Source organism: Siniperca chuatsi, linkage group LG6, assembly GCF_020085105.1.
Source record: "Siniperca chuatsi isolate FFG_IHB_CAS linkage group LG6, ASM2008510v1, whole genome shotgun sequence".
Classification (NCBI taxonomy): domain Eukaryota; kingdom Metazoa; phylum Chordata; class Actinopteri; order Centrarchiformes; family Sinipercidae; genus Siniperca; species Siniperca chuatsi.
In genome coordinates, this window is record NC_058047.1 from 19,203,473 (window position 1) to 19,223,551 (window position 20,079).

The following is a 20,079-nucleotide window of genomic DNA, read 5'->3' on the forward strand; positions in this document are numbered from 1 at the left end:
TGCTGGCGATGTGAGTGTAGCAACAAACACTGAGATATAAAAGCAAACTTAAGGCACAACACAGAGGAATACTTCACTCTGTCAGTACATCGTGCACAGTTGCTATTTTAAAAGGCCCAAATTAAATCTGAGTGGTATGCAGCTGTTTTCAGTTCACATGTTTAAACTGAAGGTAAATTGGGATGATCAACCCTTGTTCTTGGCATTTGACTCACTTCAGGTGTCCTGTGGTATTGTATGAAACTATTAAAAAGAAACACCTTATCAGTCATGAATGTTTCAATCTGTATCATTATACAGGATTATGTGTTTGATACATCAGTGCATATGTTTTTGAGCTCTGTTCTGTAGACTGTACTGTAGACCAGTTATTTGAAATACAGAGTAGCATCCTCTTATATTCAAAGCCAGTGCTCTGCAAATGCAGCAGTGAGCACCTGGTCCGGTGTCCTTGGCTGAGAAATTCACACACTTAACCCAGAACATCTCCCATTTTTAGACCTGAAACACAACTCAAGTGAGTGACTTTCAGTGACAGCCAAACAGATGGCTGTAAAATAGGGTTTTTAACAGCAAGGACAAAAGAAAAAGAGACACGGAGCCTCTCATGTTAAATATCTTAAAAGAAAGGTTAGCAGCTCACACTGCTTCGATGACAATGAGCTGAAATGGTCATAATCACACCTACAGTGCATGTAAGGAATGTCCTCATGCTTCAGTTGTTGCACATAGCCCCATGTAGTCATGAGACCAGCCAGTGTTTTAAAACCGAACTGTAACCTTTGACAGTTCTCCATCTGCCATAATTCTTGCCCCTCTATACACTTTGTATGAATGAACAAAAAAAAAAAAAAAAAAGCCAACTCACCTAGATTCAAGTACATTTCTGGTCCAGTGCATCTACTTATTTATTTTTTGCTGCTGATTGTGCAGCTTAAGGACACCTGGGTTATTGGTGAGCGAGACATCTCTATCTGGCATCTCTATCCTTAAGACTACCACTGCTGTGGTAGAGGAATCCCAGTGGGCAAAGGCAGACATTAATAAATAGGCTTTCACATATGGAAATGTGTGTAACATCCTGGCTTTTTCGTATCTTATCTTCATGCAGAAGATTGTGTCCAGTCCAGGCACTATAGAATTATGATCACCAAGCTAGCATATATGTGTAAGCGTATATGTGTTTAGTTGACAGTTGAAACTTGTTTTAGATTGAAGGGACTTTTTTAGCTTTTTACTCCGTTGCTGATGATAATAGTTTGGTTGACTATGGTTGACCAATATATAATGATCAGCCGCAGTTCTTTCACTACACACAGATGGATATCACTCGCTGTTCACAATGTCATTATCGATGTCATACCACACACTAAGGGCTGGGTGGTACAGTGAATGTTTACAATATGTGTGATGGATTTGTTAGAGATACAAAATAAGATAGACTGCAATGTTAATATTGCAGTGATTTTTGAATTTACTGACCTTTGTGCACAGATGAAGGAAAGCCAGTACTGTCTTGTGCTGCAGACCATCAAGACATTTAGTGGAAGTATGACTGGTATTGACATCACGATAAGTTCACCATTTGGCAGAGACAGATGAAAAATGCTTTTTCTGTGGTAAAATAATGACAGATGAATAATGATGTTTTGTTTGAACATGACTAGCACATACATTACAATTAACTGGTGATGTAACACTGGAGTTTACTGTCTCAGTTTCTATAGTAGTAAGGTTTGATTTAATGCTCCATCCTTGCCAAATTTTGTTAACCAATTACTTAATTGTTTACATTAAGACATTATCTACGGTTTTGATAATTGATGAACGTGAACATGTCTGGCTAGTTTATTACACAGCGTACACCATGGATGTATTAAGGAGAACTGGATACTGCATTCAAAGATGGCACCCCATTCATTCCTATGAAAGATGCTCACTGGGTGCAAAGAAAAAGCCTCAGTGGGGTTCCTCATGCTTTTGCGTTATTGGACCCATAGAGCATGTGCTGAATGTACTATAAAATTCAGCACATGCTCAGAGTTCTTCTCCAGGCGAGCCATTTGAGAGAATGAGCATCTGAGACTTCCGCTGGCTCAGCCGGCTGACTGCTTGTTGGCTGCTCACTGATGTCTTCACAGCACAGAGAGCTACTCTCCAGAAATCAAACATGCAGTTGTGGAGTTGTTCCAGAATAAACTACACTGGCCATGTTCATTGTAATGAAAGTTTATATCACCAAAGCCACAGTATGGCTTTTTAATGTGTTTTTAGTAGTTTTTGGATGACTGTGGAGCTCTATGGGATGGAGGCTTAAGCTAAATCAGGCACAGACAATACTTATTATTAGGATAAATTTGCTGTTGGTTTTGTGCTTTTCATTGGATTTGCTGATTAAAAAAAATAAAAATGGGTTTGTGCTTGTTAAATTCAGGGCTTATACAATTTTATAGTACATTCAGAACAGGCCCACCAGGTTTGCATGTACGTAGTTCAGTGTACTCATTCCTCACACTTTTAGAAGCAAGGCTGGCTTGTATGTCTCTCGACAGGATCAGTTTGGGGAATGGGCAGATGGGAGACAGGCCCACTCATGCTGCCCCTAACTCTGCCCCAGCTGCTTGGAGATATTACGCTCCATGATTAATAGGTCCTCAGGAACACGTCATATTTAGTTTCAACTGGGGTAGAGACTACTTGGGCACCAAAGAAGCAACCAATGAACCTAATCCCTCACAACTACAAGCGCATGCAGTCAGAGTCAGCCCCTTGGGTGACAGGTTCAATATGTACTCTGCTGGGTCAAATGGGGAATCTTTACTGTGACCCAATAAGCTGTTTGGTTTAAGAGTTGTTAAAATTATTTATTATATTTCCGACTTAGCTACATTGTTTTGGCTTTTGCTTCTTTAGCTTAGTATGATCGTCCCTCTTCATCCCAGTCCTGCTACTGTAGGAGACCTGCGCTGTGAAATAGCCTAGTAAGTTTGTCCTGGCCAGTTAAATAGGACAGCAGCTTAACTTTACACCTCACTAGTATCATATATGGTGTCAATGTTATGAAATGTTGCTCATAACTGTTTAGATATGTTATTCTCCATGTCTTATCCATGTGTCCTTTTGCTCTCAATTACACTCTCCTAGAAAGCAGAAGCATTATAAAAGATTTTATCTTTTATCTTGTTTTTTTGGTGAAACAGATATTACTCAGTACAGTTTGCTGTTATGCCGTCTATGTTCTGTATATGCCATCTGTCAGTGAATTTTATTCTTGTTCTGTTTAACTATCCCACATTCTTGTCAACTAATCTCACCGTGCTTTGCTTGTCTTATAGGTGAGCCTCGCAAGTTTGACCCAAACTTCAGAGGGCCTGTTCATAACAGGTACTGCATACACACAACATCACCACCTTTTGCTTTATAGTTGTTGCATCTACTTATGTAGCAGTGTATGGGGAAACTGAAATTTACTCAAATAAAATTTTGTTGACTTGCAAACCACAATTAAGTCAATGCATTATAAATGTGTTTACCAACACATTTGAGAGACATTTTTTCATCAGTGAAGACAATAAGAGGAAACAAAAATCCATTCACCTGCAGTGTGGAGGCAGAAATCTCTAAAACTTAAATAAATTCAAAAGTGTATATATACACTTAAATACCATTAGGACTTAAGAAGAAAATATATATTTTTTGCAGTTCTTTTGTAATTTGGGTGAACTGACCCTTTAACTATTAGTCGCTATCTTCCAACATCTAATTCTCACATGCGTATTGATTTTGGCCATTGTATAATCTTTTTGGCACACACCCCTGTCCGGGCGCTGATAGATTGATCATTTGTCATGCTACGTTAATAAAGATTGAGACCAAGTGCTGGCAGCTCTCTCCACTTCACCACACAGATCAATGGTCATAAGTCAAGCTGGTGGCTGGGGTTAGCCCAATGATACACACTATTAACCAGCCAGATACACCCAAAAACAGATGTAGTCCACACATTATCTGGGCTATTACAGGGAGAAAGTGAAATGTCTTCTGTTTTTCAACCGGCAGCACAGTAGCACTTCTCCTGACGAACTGCAGTCTGCTATCTGCCTCATGATGGCTACAACTCTATACACGTCACAGCTAGTTATTTGCATTGATTTGATTTGAAATATGTGTTCCAAAATGGTGTTTAAAAAGCAGCATGTTTATAATGTGATTGATGAACACAAAAGCTGTTTTAACCTAGTGAAACATTGATATTTGTTTGATATAATAGTTTAGACTATGACATTATTTCTACATAATATATTGAAAATAGAACACAAACGGATGTCATATTCAAATCACATGAAATTATGATCATTTTGCAACTTAAAATTTAGGTCACATGCCAAAAAAGATGACAAACCCTAAAAAATGAAAAAAAATGATGGTGCTTAACAGATGTGAACCTCTGCATTTAGAAACACAGAACTATAAACTTTTGGTTGAAGATTTTCCCTCCAAAAATGCATATATGGGATTTTTACAATGAATGAACAATTTTAAGACTACCTGATTTCTTTAGCACAATGAAGAGCAGAATTTTGCAATAAAGCAAAATCCCTCAAGGGTGTCACCGCAGGCTTTTCTCGATGATTTAGTCATTTTCTGAGGTACAGTAATGTACGCTCTTATCTCTTTTATGTTGCTGTGAAGGCATGTTTCAGTCCTCCTGTGTCTCTTTATCCCACCCTCTCCAGCCCATTTCACTGCTACAGCTGGGTGAAGGCACCAAGGATACTTTGATGTTTCTGTGGCTCAGAGGCTTTTCTTAATGAGAACTGGGAGAGAACTGACTCTGTGGTCTTGTTTTCATGCAAGCTCAATGCCTAAATGAAGTAACCATATCTGTGGTTATTGAGCAGTCCACTAACGGCCAGACAGAAGTGGACACGGCATAATAATAATGATGATGATGATGATGATGATGATGATGATGATAATAATAATAATAATAATATTCAAACTGGCTCCAGCTATAAACAGTATCATACATGGATATAATCGGTGTCAAAAATGTACACATGACCCAGATGAGCCACAACTGCCCAATCGAATTGCAATGTAAAGGGGCGGTCAAACAGAGATGCGCCGTTAGAAAAGCATCACCAGCAAAAACATTGTTTTCCTATGGTTTTCCTTTTAAGCCAGATGTCGCGTTTTTCTTGCGGTTTTTAGATGCGTATAAAAGTTAAAATACTCTCAACTTTTCAGCACAAGGCATTTAGTCGCACCGCTCGTCAGTGTCAAACTTGGCCCAGATAAATGTGCACTCACAAACAAATGTAACTACAAATCAGATGCTCATCACCACATGTGTGACAACTTACCTAAAGGAGCCTTTGTTTGTCACAAAAGCTGCTCAGTTGAACCAATTTTCCTTTTTTGCTCTCTTGACCGTGAGAAATATCCCTTTTGTGTGCAAATCTGGCCCTCCAAATATCCCTTACTGTTAATGTCTGTTACAAAGTAGGGACAGGCTGACCGATCCTCACCACAATGGCACCCATGCTATTCTGTGTCACCTTGGCTCTCGCTGAATATCAGCCCTGCAAATATAACACTGACCCAAAAGTTTCTTATTGCACTGACAGAGCTTCTACTACTGATTTTGTTTTCCTTTCAAAGTAGCACTGCCTGCCAGTACAGTACACAAGCAGAGCAATGCTTTGGTCCCTGTGAAGGTATGTGTAAGTGACATGTGAGGAGATCTGAAGTTTGAGAGTGAGGCCAGGTTGGGGTCTGAATAGATTTGCAGTTTGAATATATTTTGGATCTGACTTGCAGTCTTGCTTTCCTGAGATAAGAGAACAAAGCAGAACTGTTTCCACTCTCCTCACTTTGTCAGCTTCCCTTCAACACTCACCTTTGCTTCAAAGGTGACTTTGTATCAGCACTGTAGTGCTGTGTTTGCACTTTCTCTTAATAATGCAGTTCTGTCTATATGAGGGAGTAGGGAAACAAGGCAGATCTACAGTAACAGTAACAGAGGCAAGGTCGGCTTTAGACTCCCACCTCTCAGATCTCCCCTTTTAATCACCTATGATGTGTGGCTGAGTGATAGCTTACTTATCTTCCAGCTAAAGGATGGGGACCCATTCAAAGACAAGGAACGCAACCATTGCCATGGCAACCCAGGCAGCTCTTCCCTTTGTTCTTTTTTGAATGAAATGAAATGGTGCTCCCTTGTCTCCCTTTGTTAATAATATGCACAATATCCGCAACAGCTTTGCTAGTAGTGTGGCAGGTTGTCTTTGTGCTCCTCACATTTACTGTCAGTGTAAAACTGTGGCTGTCTTCACCAGGCAGAGCTGCGCCCACTTTAGCTACCTTTGTTTCTCTATTATCTCCTAATTGCTGTGCTTTCAGAAAAATGGTTTACACCTTGATATGTGTCACAAGTCCCTAGGCCTTATTTCATATGGCAACCAACTGCTATTTTAGTCTTCTGTCAAGCAATGTCATCTATTGGTTGAGTTGGCTGTTGTTTGCCTGGAGATACAGAGCAGATGGTCTATCGGTCAATTATTATCAGCTCTAAATGTGCTGCTTAGGTTAGGAGTGGCGATATCACATTTTGAATTTGCAGGTATCTACAGTCTTAATGTAATTCAGATGTAAGTGGTGATAATGGAGTCATCTTATTCTGAAATGAGAAACAAGGAGTATTAGCTGCCCTGCTGGGACAGAAAAGATTCCCAATCCTCTACTGTATATTGCTAAGTTCAGCAAACCAATCTACCAGAGCAGCCTGTTAACATAGATTGCAAGCTTTACTGCAGATATTAATGCAGGATAAAATATGGCTCTTAATTGCAGCTGCATTTGCAGTCCAGGATAATTTGGAATGCAAGCTTAAATTACACAGCTGACCCTAAATCTAAGACGCTACACAGTTTAAATAGTTATGTTTGTTTCTTGTTTGCATCTTAGGTTTGGGGTGATCTTCAGCCGATACCCTCTGTGTGCATCAGTGGTCTCTTGACTGTCTGTTAATCCTGAAACGGCATTTGGAGGCTGAAGAGCAGCGCACATATGTGGTGCCTGTATAGAACCATGTAACCGTGCTGCATACAAAACAAAGACTATCCACTCTTCAAAGAGCTACACAGAGGAAACACTGTCACATCTCTGAGCTCAGGCCTCCTTTTGACATTAGCCTTGCTCCTCTGGATGAAAGAGGAGAAGGGTTGAAAGCTGGAGGAGATGAGGCTCTCAAGTCAGTTTGTGTAGCGTATGGTGTTAGGGGGAGGCTACGTATGTCCCTTGTATGGTACTACCAGGCACAGTGGTTTGACCTTTATTCAAGGCTGGGCTCAGTACTCATAGTCTGAATAGGTTTGAAAGAGGGCTAAGAAGGGGCTGGACTGACAGCTTCTCTCAGTGTGGTAGGGAGGAGAGGAAGAAAGCTTGTTATGAGAGCGAGACAGTGAGACAGTGAAGAAAGAGATTGAGACTCTGAGATGCTGCTTTAAATTAGCAGACTGAGGCTACTGTGGAGAGAGAGGAAATCTTCAAATAGCTGCCTCTGTGCCTGTGGGACAGTTAACTCTGGGGGGGATTCAGAGTCTCATTAGAAAGTCAGTAGAGCTCTACTACACTCTCCGAAAACACTGTATACAGATGACACCTTGTCATGCCTAGTGGCAAGCACTGCACCCAGATATAGAGCTCAAACTCTCCATACAGCAGCTATGTCATGATTACCAACAACGAAATGGTTAAACACACAATACACATTTTTTTTTCTCCTTGATATGGGGCAAATTCCCAATTCTCCCAGGGGATGCATTAGTAAATGTATCGTAATCCTCTTGTAATCTTGGTTTCCTGTGTCACACATCTCTTATTTGTTCTCACATATTTATTTTTTCCCAGGAGCTGCACTGATGTGGTTTGCTGTGTTATCTTCATCATTGTCATCCTCGGCTACATCGCTCTGGGTACCGTGGGTGAGTTTGACACATTGCTTGCTGATTACATCACACAAAGTTTCACAATGACACACAACCACCCGCACGAACATGCACACGCACAGGAGTGGTAATATGTTATGTTCTGGTCTGGTCGTGAAGTGTGAATTGCTCACTAATCCTGTTCTGCCAGGTTGTACAAAGCACAATCCCTAGCCAGTGGAATGAATGGAAAGCTGAAAAGTGACATTTGACAAAATCTGAATTTACCACAAACAAAATGGACCTGCTCCTCTCCACAGGACGCACAGACAATTAAAACAAGCTGTTGTTTATTGTATTTTTGTTTTTTGACTTATTTGTAATTTCATGGTGGTTTATTCAACAAAGTGTGGGTAGTTGAGAAATGCAGCTCCTCGAGAGATTGGGCTTTTCTTTTAGTAAGTGGGAGCTTTAGCACAACATGCAGCTTGCATGGCTCACTCTGGTTGAGGTGATTGTGTTAGTAAAGCTGTTTTGATGTCCCTGTCGAGTTTTTGACTGGATGACCAGTGATTCCCTATGGCTCTCATTTCATTCAAAGACATTTAGTTCACTCGAGTGTGTGACAGAGTCCACATTGTCTGCAACTGACTGAGGCCATGCAGTCTTGTGAATTTCCCTCTTTCTGTCCATCCTCCCTCTTTATCCTTTTCTCTGTCTCCCCTCTTCCTTCAAGTTTTCCCTTTTTATTTTTTCTTTCTTTCTCTCTTTCTACTTTTAATCCTCTCTCTCATTTGTGTCCTCTCTGCCACTTTTCTTTACCCCTTTCCCATACAAAAGCACACCTGACTGCGCATTTCTTTTCTCCCTCTTTCACACTCGTATGATAAACATCACAAATTAGGGGGAAATGAAATCCCAATGCTGTCACCAAAGTGTCCTCCCTTCCCAGCTCGTTGTCAGTGGAGTCACGTCTCAATCTGGGCATGGACAGGACTTACTGTTTCCCAATAATTTAAAAAGAGCAGGAGCCATGACAATGGATGTGACTTCAAATAGACACTGGCATGTCTGCATTAAGCCGAAGAACTTGGTGTTCTTTCTGCATAATTTTTCAGTTTCATCATTCTTGTTGTGTTAAAGACTTCTAGACTGCCTTTGTTGTGCTGTCTCACGTTCAGTGCAATTCGTCATTGACTGGCAAGGTGAAAGGCCTTAGCACTGTGTTGTTCAGGTTGAAACACAAGAATTGCTTAGTAAATTGAATTTCAGGGTTAGTGGTACTCCTACCTAGAGAAACATAACAAATTAAACAGGACCATTTTTTTTGTTTTTTTTAATGTGTGTAGATGTTTCTTCTTAATTGATATGCATACATGCAATCCTCCAAATAAATGTCCATTGTTGTCTTGTTAATTGCATTTTTTATCCTTGTTTAGTACGCAGAGACACACATGGCCTTGGCCTGATGCACTCATACAATTGTGGAATCCTAATGATTTATATAGGACACTCTTTGATCCAGCTGTACCTAAATAATAATGCAATGCTTGTAGGTAGAGCAAGGCACTATCACTGCCAGTTTCAGGAGTATGCGTCTGGTATAACTACACATGTTAAAATCCATGCAGGTCAAACAAACTGTTGTGGTTGTTGTGTTTGTGGTGTTTTCAGCCTGGATTCATGGTGACCCCAGGAAGGTCGTCTATCCAACCGACAGCCACGGCCATTTCTGTGGCCACCAGAACACCCCCAATGCGTGAGTGGAAAAATAACTTTCTTAAATGACTGCACACTGGAATAATTATGTTCCCCAATTTGTCTGTCAGCTTTCCATTGTTATCTTTACACTCACAAAAGGCTTTGACCACAATACATGGAGATGGTTTGTGATTAATTATGGCAGGCTTTACTGCACGGTACACTCTCTCTGAGTGTCTGTGTGTGTGTGCTTAAATGCTTGCTGATAAAACATTGCACAGTAATGGACTTATTTCTCAATCTTTTGAATCCTTCTAATTGGACCCCTCTCATTGTCCTCATCATTTGTCTCCACAGAAACAAAGCCATATTATTCTACTTCAACATGTTGAAATGTGCCAATCCTGCAGTTTTAATTAACCTCCAGTGCCCTACAACCCAGGTAAGAGACTGAATGAAGCCCCTTCTAGCAGCACATTTTTACACTGCTTTATGTTCCTCTCCAACTTTTCCTCCACTGTTGATTATGCAAGATTGATGGGCATTCTCATTAAGAGGATGTGTTGCATCCTGCAGCTCTGTGTCTCCAAGTGCCCGGACAGATTTGCCACTCTCCTGGATGCGTGGAATACCAACAACTGGGAATATTACAAGCAATTCTGCAAGCCGGGCTTTGAGATTGGCAGTAAGGTGAGAGCCAGCGGTTAAAGGTGTGTCTTTTTGCAAACAAAAGATGAAAGTATATTTATTGAACCCCCTTTTCTGGATGGAATGCGCACTCGCTATTGTTTTGGAGACTAGGTTATGTATTTTGCTCAAAAAATCCAGTTTGTCACTTCCTTCGGGCAGATACTGTGCATGTGCTTACTTGTCCCCAGAACTTTATTCAGGCAAAAAGGGCTACTAAGGGGTCTAAATTTAGAACTCCATTCTTCTGTAGTAGACACACGTTTTGATCACAAGAAAATCATGCCTAGTATGGCTTTCAAACATCCATCCTCAGATTCCACCAGTTTTGTCTGTACAGTCATTATAATGAAGAGCTCATTAGAATGTGCTTTGAGAGACAGGCGGAAGTGAGCTAGCAACCACTGATGCACATCACAGCCCTGTTCTGTCGGCTGGCAGCAGTTCAGTGACGGTGACGTTGGCATGATGGTGCGTAAGAACCAGAGAGTGAGGTGGTGTGTGGGAGCACCTAACAGCTCAGTCATACAGTTTGAACTGAATCATTGATTTCCATTCCCACATCATCTCAAGTATGACAGTGTTACATCAGACAGGATTCAGTCCAACTCTGTCACATCGGACTTCTTGGTCTTGTTCAGGAATAAAGATTAGAAATTTAATTAATTATTAATAATACCGACGCTATAATCACTGAAAATGAAATGTTGCTGAAGTAGGATCTGTAAGTGAGATGTTTGTTCTGAAAATAAGAACTATTTTTATTTTTGTGAAACATACTGATGTTATGCATGTGACTGATAATTATTTGGTTCACAAGACTAAACCGTGAATTTATGGGGGGGGGGTTATGTGAGAAATCCAAAATGAAATATAGTGTTTCAGAAGTAAGAGCTTAAGTAAACTGACTTATTGTTAAGTTTTAATTAAAATTGTTTTCCCTAACATAAATTATGAAGGGCAGCAAGACACAGAAGGTTTTACATAAATACAGTAACTTACACGACAGGAAAGATCAGTTAATTGAATGGAAAAGGCCCTACACTCCTCTAACTTTGATAAATACTGTGTCGAACGGATGGCTAGTGATAAATCACTTGTTTGCAATTGTTTGAATCATCGTCTCCTTTATTTCGCTTTCAGTCAGTTGCAGAAGTCATACAAGATGAAGACTGCCCATCTATGATCGTGCCAAGCAGACCTTGTAAGTGAATCTGAATAACTGTAAACACAGTAACCCACAATCGCTCGTTATTTGTTTGCTGAGCCACGAAAGACAAAAAAAAAATGTATCAAAAATGTGTTTCAGTCCTCCAGCGGTGCTTCCCAGATTTCATTACAAGAAATGGAATTTTAACTGTAGCCAATCAGACCATCTTCAAAGACGGTGACAATAACAAGAGAAGTGTCAGCGACCTCAAAGATGCTGCCAAGTAAGATCTGCTTCCCTGAAACATGAATCTTTATCCTTGTTGTTCATCCAGTTACGTTATGCAAGTAGAAAAGTTAGATACATTAGATGGAGAATTGGCATTCTTGCTGTAGTAAAAGAATATGCATAAATAATTTACCCTGTAACATGAAGTGTTTTAAAACTGTTATACTGTCAATAGGGCTGCCAACTTTGCACCCAGAGAGTTCTGGACAGATATCATTGGGTAGGACAAGTGGGCATGTTACTGATGCCCAGGAATGTGTCCAACCACATTCATAGTAATTTGCATGTTTATTGCATGAAAATGCAGCTTACCCGCAAGTTCAAGAGAAGAACTTCAGGGGTACCTACAAGCTTACAGCAGCTGCTTTGTAAATTTCGCTATCAGCATGTAACTGGGCTGAGATAGCAAACTTTGGACAAGCAGAGAAATCATGTATTTAAACCAGTGAGCTGATATTCTAAACATACATGATTCTGTGTTTGCTGTGAGGAACTTTTGTTTGAAAAACCTGGAAATATAATGTGCTTTAATGCTTTCCTTTTTGTAGCCAAGTAACCATCATGCAGCATGGAGCGGAAAGGTCTCAAAAAAGATTTATTTCATTCAGCTTTTTAACTTTGCCTCCGCTGTAGCCAGTAGCTTTGTGTAGACTAACCCTCCCACTTGTGCTCTTCAGCATGAAGAATGTGTTCCTGCGTCCCTCCACCTGCAACAGTGGACAGGAATTAGGACAGATTAATACAATTGTTTGTGGCATATATCCACCTCAAAACATCAAGTCATCTACTACTTTGTGTGTGTGTGTGTGTGTGTGTGTGTGTGTGTGTGTGTGTGTGTGTGTGTGTGTCAAATAAAATAGAGAGTGATGGTGTGCCCCCTGGTGGTCATTAGGTTTGCTCCCTTGATGTAGATATTCATTTTGTATCTAGTTTGCATAAAAGCGCTGGATATGATCCAAACTCTGGTCTATGGGCAGGGTTTCAGTGACCTTCAGGGAGCTGAACTAGAGCTCTTCATCATAAGGTTGTTTTCAGAACTGCTTTTATTGTTCTGTTTGTCCCATAGCAATGTTAGCTAGTCCTCTTTCCCTTCTCTGTCTGTACTGTAGAGATTTATCTGAGTCATAGGGCAGTGTGTCTGTGGTCGAACTTTGCTGTAGTCATGTTCTGACATTGCCACCAGTCTTATGTTTTCATTTTCCCTTCTATTGGTGTCAAGGCAAGTTAAGCTTTTTACTGAAGTGAGAAGCTGAACTTTATCCTGTGCCATGTAATGACACTTCACATTAATATTTAATTTATCCCACACAAGTTTATAGTTTGTGCTCTGGAGATCTCCACATCAAAGTTTCTGTTACCAGAGTTCTTTTAAATACACTCACTGATAGAATTAGACAATAAATATGTTTGGTTTTATGCTGACTCATTTGTCTTTGGTTGAGGGTTTGTCTTTGTCCAGCAAAAGGGAAAGGTTAAGTTAAGATTTTAAATAAAGCTGGATTCAGGTGACAAGTAAAACTGATTTTAAAAAAGGATTAAAATTTATGTTGAGTATTTGAAGCACTTATTTCGTTTTCATTGGTTCTCAAACACTTACCTGTACCTTGAACAGAAGTAAATGGGTTCTTGATCTGACACTTCCATTAGTATTTGCTGTTCCAATAGATGCTCCTCTGTATCACATTCAGTAACACGCTGCTATACCATTTACGCCATACTGACGGAACTATTGCTCAATAGCGCTTCAGTAACACTAATGCCGTTTTGTGGCTTTATTTTTTTCCAGACCATCATAACCTGATAAGTAGGTCATAAAGCTGCTAATATCAAAAGCATTTTGAAACTGTATACATCTTTTTTTCACAATGAGAGCATTAAAGAGAAATAAAGTGTCAAAATGTTTTTGAGAAACCCTAGTAATTAAACTATTAGAAGCAGTAATACAAACCTGCCACAGCCCCTCTCTGTGTCCTTATTAAATCCCTTTTTTGTCACCTCTTCTCTTTCCCACTTCTTCCAATCTCACCTTATTACTCCGTCACAGAAGTCTCGCCAGTCTGCTGAATGCCAATGAAGTTGGCATGAAGATCTTTGAGGATTATGCAAATTCCTGGGACTGGATCCTCATGTAAGAATGGCTGTGGCTTTTGGTGATTTTCATGTTTTCTCTCTCTTTATGGATTATGGTGCCTACTGTCCTACCTGCTTGAAGCCCCAAAGGTGGAATTTACAACAGCAGGCGATTTAAATAGTACCTGATAAGTTCCTATTTACAGAACGTCTTACTAAATAAATTATTAAAGTCTAAATTAATTTCTTTACAAATACGGGTCAGTTCCTTGTATGTATGTGTTTGTGTTGTTGCAGTGGTCTGTTAATAACCATGGTGGTCAGTCTGCTCTTCATCCTGCTGCTGCGCTACACCGCTGGTGTGCTCCTGTGGCTCATTATCTTTGGGGTAATCGCTGCGGTCGGATTCGGTGAGTATGCACTATAGACAGTTGCCCATATTGCCAATAGCTGCTGTGTACTTAATACACATGTTGGAGATGTTGCCCACATGTTTTACATTTGCTGCGAGCAGTTCTGTTGTCATGGCAAAGTGCAGCAGATTTAGATTTGTCATATCTTGTTGCATCCTTTCCTGGCTTTCATTCTTTCTCTCTGTCTCTCAGGTATCTGGCACTGCTACTGGGAATACAGTACTCTGAGCAGGAAGCCTGGCACTAACATCACCATGTCTGATATCGGCTTCCACACAGACTTAAGCATTTACCTTCAGCTCAGCCAAACGTGGCTCATCTTCAGTAAGTTGTCCTCCACTACCGTACCTACGTCACACAAATTTTAAAAGTGACATGATAAAACATATTTGTTGTATGTGCATGTCTAATTAAACATATTTGCTTTGCAGTGATCTTACTTTCTGTGATTGAGGCCATCATTGTGATCATGCTGATATTTCTGAGGATGAGGCTGCGCATCGCTATTGCATTACTGAAGGAGGGAAGCAAGTGAGTACGGATAAAAGCTCTGTTGACTCCTTAAAACTTAAATGGTGTGTTTGACACTTCATACATTCAACACACAATTCAAAAAGATGTTTCTTGTTTCTAGGGCCATCAGCTACATCATGTCCACTCTCTTTTACCCTATCGTCACTTTTTTCCTTCTGGCCATCTGCATCGCTTACTGGGCCGTCACAGCAGTGTATCCTTTTAACTGCTGGTACGTTAATGAACTGTTTTATCTGGAGAAGTAGAGGAATTCTGCTACTTTCATGCAGTCTCTGGTAGTTCATATCATATGTAAAGATCATATATAAAAACCTATCAGTAAACAGATCACGCACTACTGTAGTTGATATAGAAAATGGATAGTGCTTCTTTCACTTTGTGTTTTATGTTTTTAAAAGCAAGAGCAAAATGGAAACAAGCTGGTGTTGTTGTGTCTTATGTCATAGACCTAGCATTGTAATGCCTGGATGAATGAGATGGCTTTGTGTAAGCAGCATGTAACTAAAGTATTAAAACAAAACTGACTATATTTTTTCAGTAGACAGTGATTGTTGTGTGGAGGAAATTTCCCTTTGTGTTGCCCTTAACTAGTTTGCCCTCAGCTTCTTAGCATCTTCTGGTAATGCAGTCTACAAGGTCACGCCTACTGATGATAAATGCATGTATGCCAACCTCACATGCAGTCCAATGGTTAGTCCCCCACTCTCTCATGCAATGAAGTGCATTTGCTGGAGAAATGCTTTATATGTCTGGAATATGTGTGTTTATTTTGTTATGTTTTGTTTTCAAAAAATACCAGTGTCTCTGATTCTTCTGAAATATTTCTTGGTTAGTCTTTCATCACACTCAATCAGAAGCGAATATAAGAGCTTCGTCTTATTTCCTATTGTAAAATCTGATCAGCCCCCCATGTCTAAAAGCATTTATATGCTATGTGGTCACACAACTTTTAATAAATGCAGGATTACCTGAATTAACATCCAAAATAGAGGCACAGTGGAGGAAAAAGCCAAGAAGAGAAAATTGACACTAGTGTGTTTTTGTGATTGAGTAGTTTTCCTTGTTATGAATTAAGTGTAACAGAGAGATTTAAGCAAATATTCCGTCACATTAGTCTTGTCCAGCTACACATCAAAGATCAAATCTGTTGCTTTCTTTCAGACTTTCAGTCAGACCAATATTACCCAAGTGTGCCCCGGGTCACAATGTATGTTTGCCTTCTACGGTGGGGAGAGTGTGTACCACCGCTATATCTTAGTCCTCCATCTGTGTAACCTGTTCGTGTTCCTCTGGCTGGTCAACTTTACCATCGCGCTGGGCCAGTGCACCCTGGCCGGGGCCTTTGCGTCCTACTACTGGGCTCTGAAGAAACCAAACGACATTCCTGCCTGCCCCCTCTACTCCTCTTTTAGCAGAGCCATACGGTAGGGAGCTGCAAGAACAGAGATGTTACGTTTTACAAAATACTAGAGTTGAATGTTGACTTGCCTACTTGTCTCATAAATAACAGAATAATAACAAGGGATTCTCCAATACAAGCATAATGAATCCACTAAGATTCCTACGCAAATGTTTAAATGTCTATTATTCCATTCGGTTTCTCGTGTCACAGTTACCACACAGGTTCTCTTGCCTTTGGTTCTCTGATCCTCGCTGTGGTGCAGGTGGTCCGAATTGTTCTTGAGTACCTGGATCACAAACTGAAAGGTACACTGTAACTCTTAAAAACACTCATCTTCCCACTCTTACACAATTTAATGATTATTTCAAATGGGATGTTGATGATCGATGATGTTTTCCCAGGTTCTCAAAATGCATGCGCTCGATTCCTGCTTTGCTGCCTCAAATGCTGCTTCTGGTGCCTGGAACATTTCATCAAGTTTTTAAACAGAAATGCATACATCATGGTGAGTTAAGAAAAATCTCCTTTGTCAATAGTTTGGACTGATTTATTGTATCTGTTAGCAGTTCAGATGTTAGTTGGCCTGGCCTGTTCCTCAATGCTTAATTACCTTCTACCAAGTACTCTACTCACTACTACTCTACTTTTTTCTCACCAACAGATAGCAATATATGGGAAGAACTTCTGCACCTCCTCCAAGGATGCTTTCTTCCTCTTGATGAGGAATGTTCTTCGGTAAGAACTTACTTATAGGTCTATGTCAGATCCATGCATCTAAAACGGCTCAGAGTACAGATTACTTTATGCTGAGACACTGTCAGTGGGAGTGTTTCAAGCAGGTGCACATATTTCCTTATTAGCCGACTCACCATCATGTATTTACTGGTGTGTGCACTTTGATAGCTCTCTGGTGAGTCTGTCTCAGTGCGTGACATTGCCTTCTCCATTCTCTGGTGTCTGTTTGTCCTCCACTCTGGCTTTTCTCTACCTCCTCTGCAGGGTGGCTGTCCTGGACAAGGTGACAGACTTTCTGCTCTTCTTGGGAAAACTGCTTATTTCAGGAAGTGTCGGTGAGTTTCATGTCACCCGCGGTCTGTGAAGTGACATAAACAGCGGCATAGACGAAAAATTGCAGAAGACACAGATGAGACATCTTCCTGAATATTAAGAGGATGATAAATCGTCTCACTCTCTCACTCGCTATTTTCGCCATGCACATACTCTATTTCCACTCAGTTTGCGTCATTATAAGTTCATATTTACTGTTGCATAGGCTGCCTGCCGGCCTTTGAAAGCAACTAAATCTCTTCCATTCAATTTTAGGAGGCACTAAATTCAATTCAATTTATGAGATCTTAATTTAAACATAAATCCAAATTTCTGTTTCTGATGACATGTAAGTAAATGGTGTTGCATTTCTGTTGCTATGGCCATAGTATGTTATTGTGATTTGTTTGTTGTGATTTTACCCATGTCTTTTTTTAATCTCTGCTTGTTATTTAGTCTTTTTTTTATGTTTTCCAGGTGTTCTTGCATTTTTCTTCTTCACACGTAAAATACCATTACTAGTCATTCAAGAGGAAGTGCCATCCATAAATTACTGCTGGGTACCCCTTCTGGTAAGGAATTAAAATGTGGGCTATTTAATGCATAATTGTACCTGCAATAACTACTGAGACTGAGTCAGGAGATTGAGGTACAGTATGTTTGCATTCTGACTTGGACTATTCACTGTGCACACAAAAGGTGCACTTTCCTGTTGGTAAAGTGGAAAATCATTCCATGAGATTCTTCTCCTCCATTTTATGTCTCTGGCTCAGTCAGTACCTTCAAGTAGAGTCCTCCTGTAATTGCGTTTTGTTAAAATAACTGGAGCATTAGTTTGGCAAATATATGAAAATGAAAATTAATTTCTTTTCTCGTGGAATATACCACTAAAATATTGTATATTGCTTACCTTATGCCTTTACATTTGTCAGATTTTTGCAAAGGATGGCTAATTTAGAATGTAGCCAGTTACTCTTGATGTTTTTGCTGTTTTGTTGGAATGCAGTTTTTTGTTGTCGAATGTATAATAAAGCAGACATTGCAGAATAACTGCTGACTGCGACCTGTTGATTCTTTCAGACGGTGATATTTGGATCCTACATGATTGCACATGGCTTTTTTAACGTCTATGCCATGTGTGTGGACACATTGTTCCTGTGCTTTTGTAAGTATGCTGGTTGTTTCAGTACTTTACATGACACAGTTTGAGAACATGACTACTTGTACTGAGGACTGCTATGATGGTTAAAGATTAAATGTCAAGTGGCCTGTCAGCAGCTGAATGTAAGTCTTTCCCTCTTTAAAACTGGCGCTAAATGATAAACTGATTCTCATTCAACTCTCTTTAATTCATGCATGACCTTTTTGCTCATTTATGTCTACTAAGTCTTCGCTTTCCTTTCTCTTTCTGGCTTTCTGTCACGCTGTGTGCTGTCTGCTATTCCTGCTCCTCCTCTCCTGTGCTGGGACCTGGTCTCAGGTGAAGACCTGGAGAGGAACGATGGTTCTTCCTCCAGGCCCTACTACATGTCTCCTGGCCTGCACAAGATCCTGCGCAAAGGGGAGGAGGGTGCCAAATTATGTGCTGCCTCCTGAGCGACTTGCGGCCATTTTACTGAACTCTTGACTCTCTCACTCACTTCTCCATATCTACTGTGTATGTGGGGGTCTGGACGTTTGAGAGCGAGTACTGTAGGGCTAAACATCAAAACTGGATGCATCCCAGCCTGGTCAGGGACGGCCTGGGCATGAAAGGACATGCTTTCACGTCATTTCCTCACAGAAAAGGCATGGGGGATGAGAAAAAGACCTCTGTTTACTTCCTCTCTTGAGCCAACTCAGATACTTGCCTTTTTTTTCTGCCACGCTTATGTTCTTTTTTCTTTTTTCTTCTCTGTATTCTCTGCTGACCTCTGCCTTACTGAGAGGGTACGTGTCAACTCGCAGGACAGACACGTAGGCTGAGATGAATATGATACAAGCAATTTTACCCAAACAAACATGAAAAATGAATGACCTTAAAATGTACAGATGCCACTGATGGACTATGGCATAAGGCATCACCATGAAAAAGTGGTGGACTTCTCTTGTCGCACTTTGGTCTTCTAGTGTAAAAGTGTATGCACTTTCACCTATGGGAAAAGAACCGTGTGATTAATTTCTTCTGTCCAGCATGATTATTTGCTGGCTATTGGTGTTTACTATTGGTTTTATAGGTTGCTTTGATCCACCGTATTTATACTAACACAAACACACAGGATCCAAAAATGGTGTGTAATTCTGCACTTAGCAAAACAGGTTTTGTTTTTGTTTTTTACATCATTTAAAAAAAAGGTCACAATCATTTCAAAGTTTCCATTATGGTCATAGATGTACTGTAAACCAGACAGAGACTTTGTGGGGAGTTCAAGACTTCAAAAGACATTTTATGGTTTTTGCTTGAAAATTTAACAGAACCTGACAGTTTTCAGGAAACTCCTGAATGCAGCCACTAGTTTATGTGCCTAGTTGTGGGGGGGGGGAGTTTCTCTTATTCTGTGGTTTTAGACCTAACACCAGGAACCTTTTGCGATACAGTTTATAAAAGGATGTCAAAGCCATTTTTGGTAAATTTTTTATTGGATGGTTCAGATATAGTGCTGTTTTAATACTAAGTATAATACACGCATCTGTCTGGAGGTTATTCAGTGTTCTTTTTGTATAGGAGAATTTTTTTTATCAATCCACTGAAAATGTGAATCTTTTTTTGAATAAACATTAATGGTTCAAGCACCTTGCCTCTGGTTTTAAATTTAAAAAATTGTAGGTTTAACTTTGATGTACTAAATGATTCTCTCAGTTTTTAACACATTGCTA

The 20,079-nt window shown here is 40.1% G+C and overlaps 1 protein-coding gene across 7 annotated transcripts in view; it reads left to right on the forward strand.

Moving 5' to 3' along the window:
• The window catches only part of slc44a5b (solute carrier family 44 member 5b), a 32,739-nt gene that overhangs the window by 9,637 nt on the left and 3,023 nt on the right, over positions 1 to 20,079 (forward strand). For 3 of the 7 annotated variants that reach the window (XM_044199655.1, XM_044199659.1, XM_044199660.1), the window contains 22 exons: positions 3,336 to 3,384; positions 7,915 to 7,988; positions 9,606 to 9,690; positions 9,990 to 10,074; positions 10,209 to 10,322; positions 11,463 to 11,523; positions 11,629 to 11,752; positions 12,306 to 12,338; positions 13,802 to 13,885; positions 14,125 to 14,237; positions 14,433 to 14,564; positions 14,672 to 14,771; positions 14,875 to 14,967; positions 15,377 to 15,464; positions 15,936 to 16,198; positions 16,387 to 16,481; positions 16,578 to 16,681; positions 16,838 to 16,911; positions 17,176 to 17,246; positions 17,701 to 17,795; positions 18,304 to 18,388; positions 18,704 to 19,995. In XM_044199655.1, coding sequence (XP_044055590.1) covers positions 3,336 to 3,384; positions 7,915 to 7,988; positions 9,606 to 9,690; positions 9,990 to 10,074; positions 10,209 to 10,322; positions 11,463 to 11,523; positions 11,629 to 11,752; positions 12,306 to 12,338; positions 13,802 to 13,885; positions 14,125 to 14,237; positions 14,433 to 14,564; positions 14,672 to 14,771; positions 14,875 to 14,967; positions 15,377 to 15,464; positions 15,936 to 16,198; positions 16,387 to 16,481; positions 16,578 to 16,681; positions 16,838 to 16,911; positions 17,176 to 17,246; positions 17,701 to 17,795; positions 18,304 to 18,388; positions 18,704 to 18,819 — 2,138 coding nt within the window. In that variant the 3' untranslated portion in view covers positions 18,820 to 19,995. Of the gene's footprint in view, positions 1 to 3,335; positions 3,385 to 6,969; positions 7,095 to 7,914; positions 7,989 to 9,605; positions 9,691 to 9,989; positions 10,075 to 10,208; positions 10,323 to 11,462; positions 11,524 to 11,628; positions 11,753 to 12,305; positions 12,339 to 13,801; positions 13,886 to 14,124; positions 14,238 to 14,432; positions 14,565 to 14,671; positions 14,772 to 14,874; positions 14,968 to 15,376; positions 15,465 to 15,935; positions 16,199 to 16,386; positions 16,482 to 16,577; positions 16,682 to 16,837; positions 16,912 to 17,175; positions 17,247 to 17,700; positions 17,796 to 18,303; positions 18,389 to 18,703; positions 19,996 to 20,079 lie in introns of those variants that run through there. The other 4 variants (XM_044199658.1, XM_044199661.1, XM_044199662.1 and 1 more) reach the window with 3 other exon arrangements.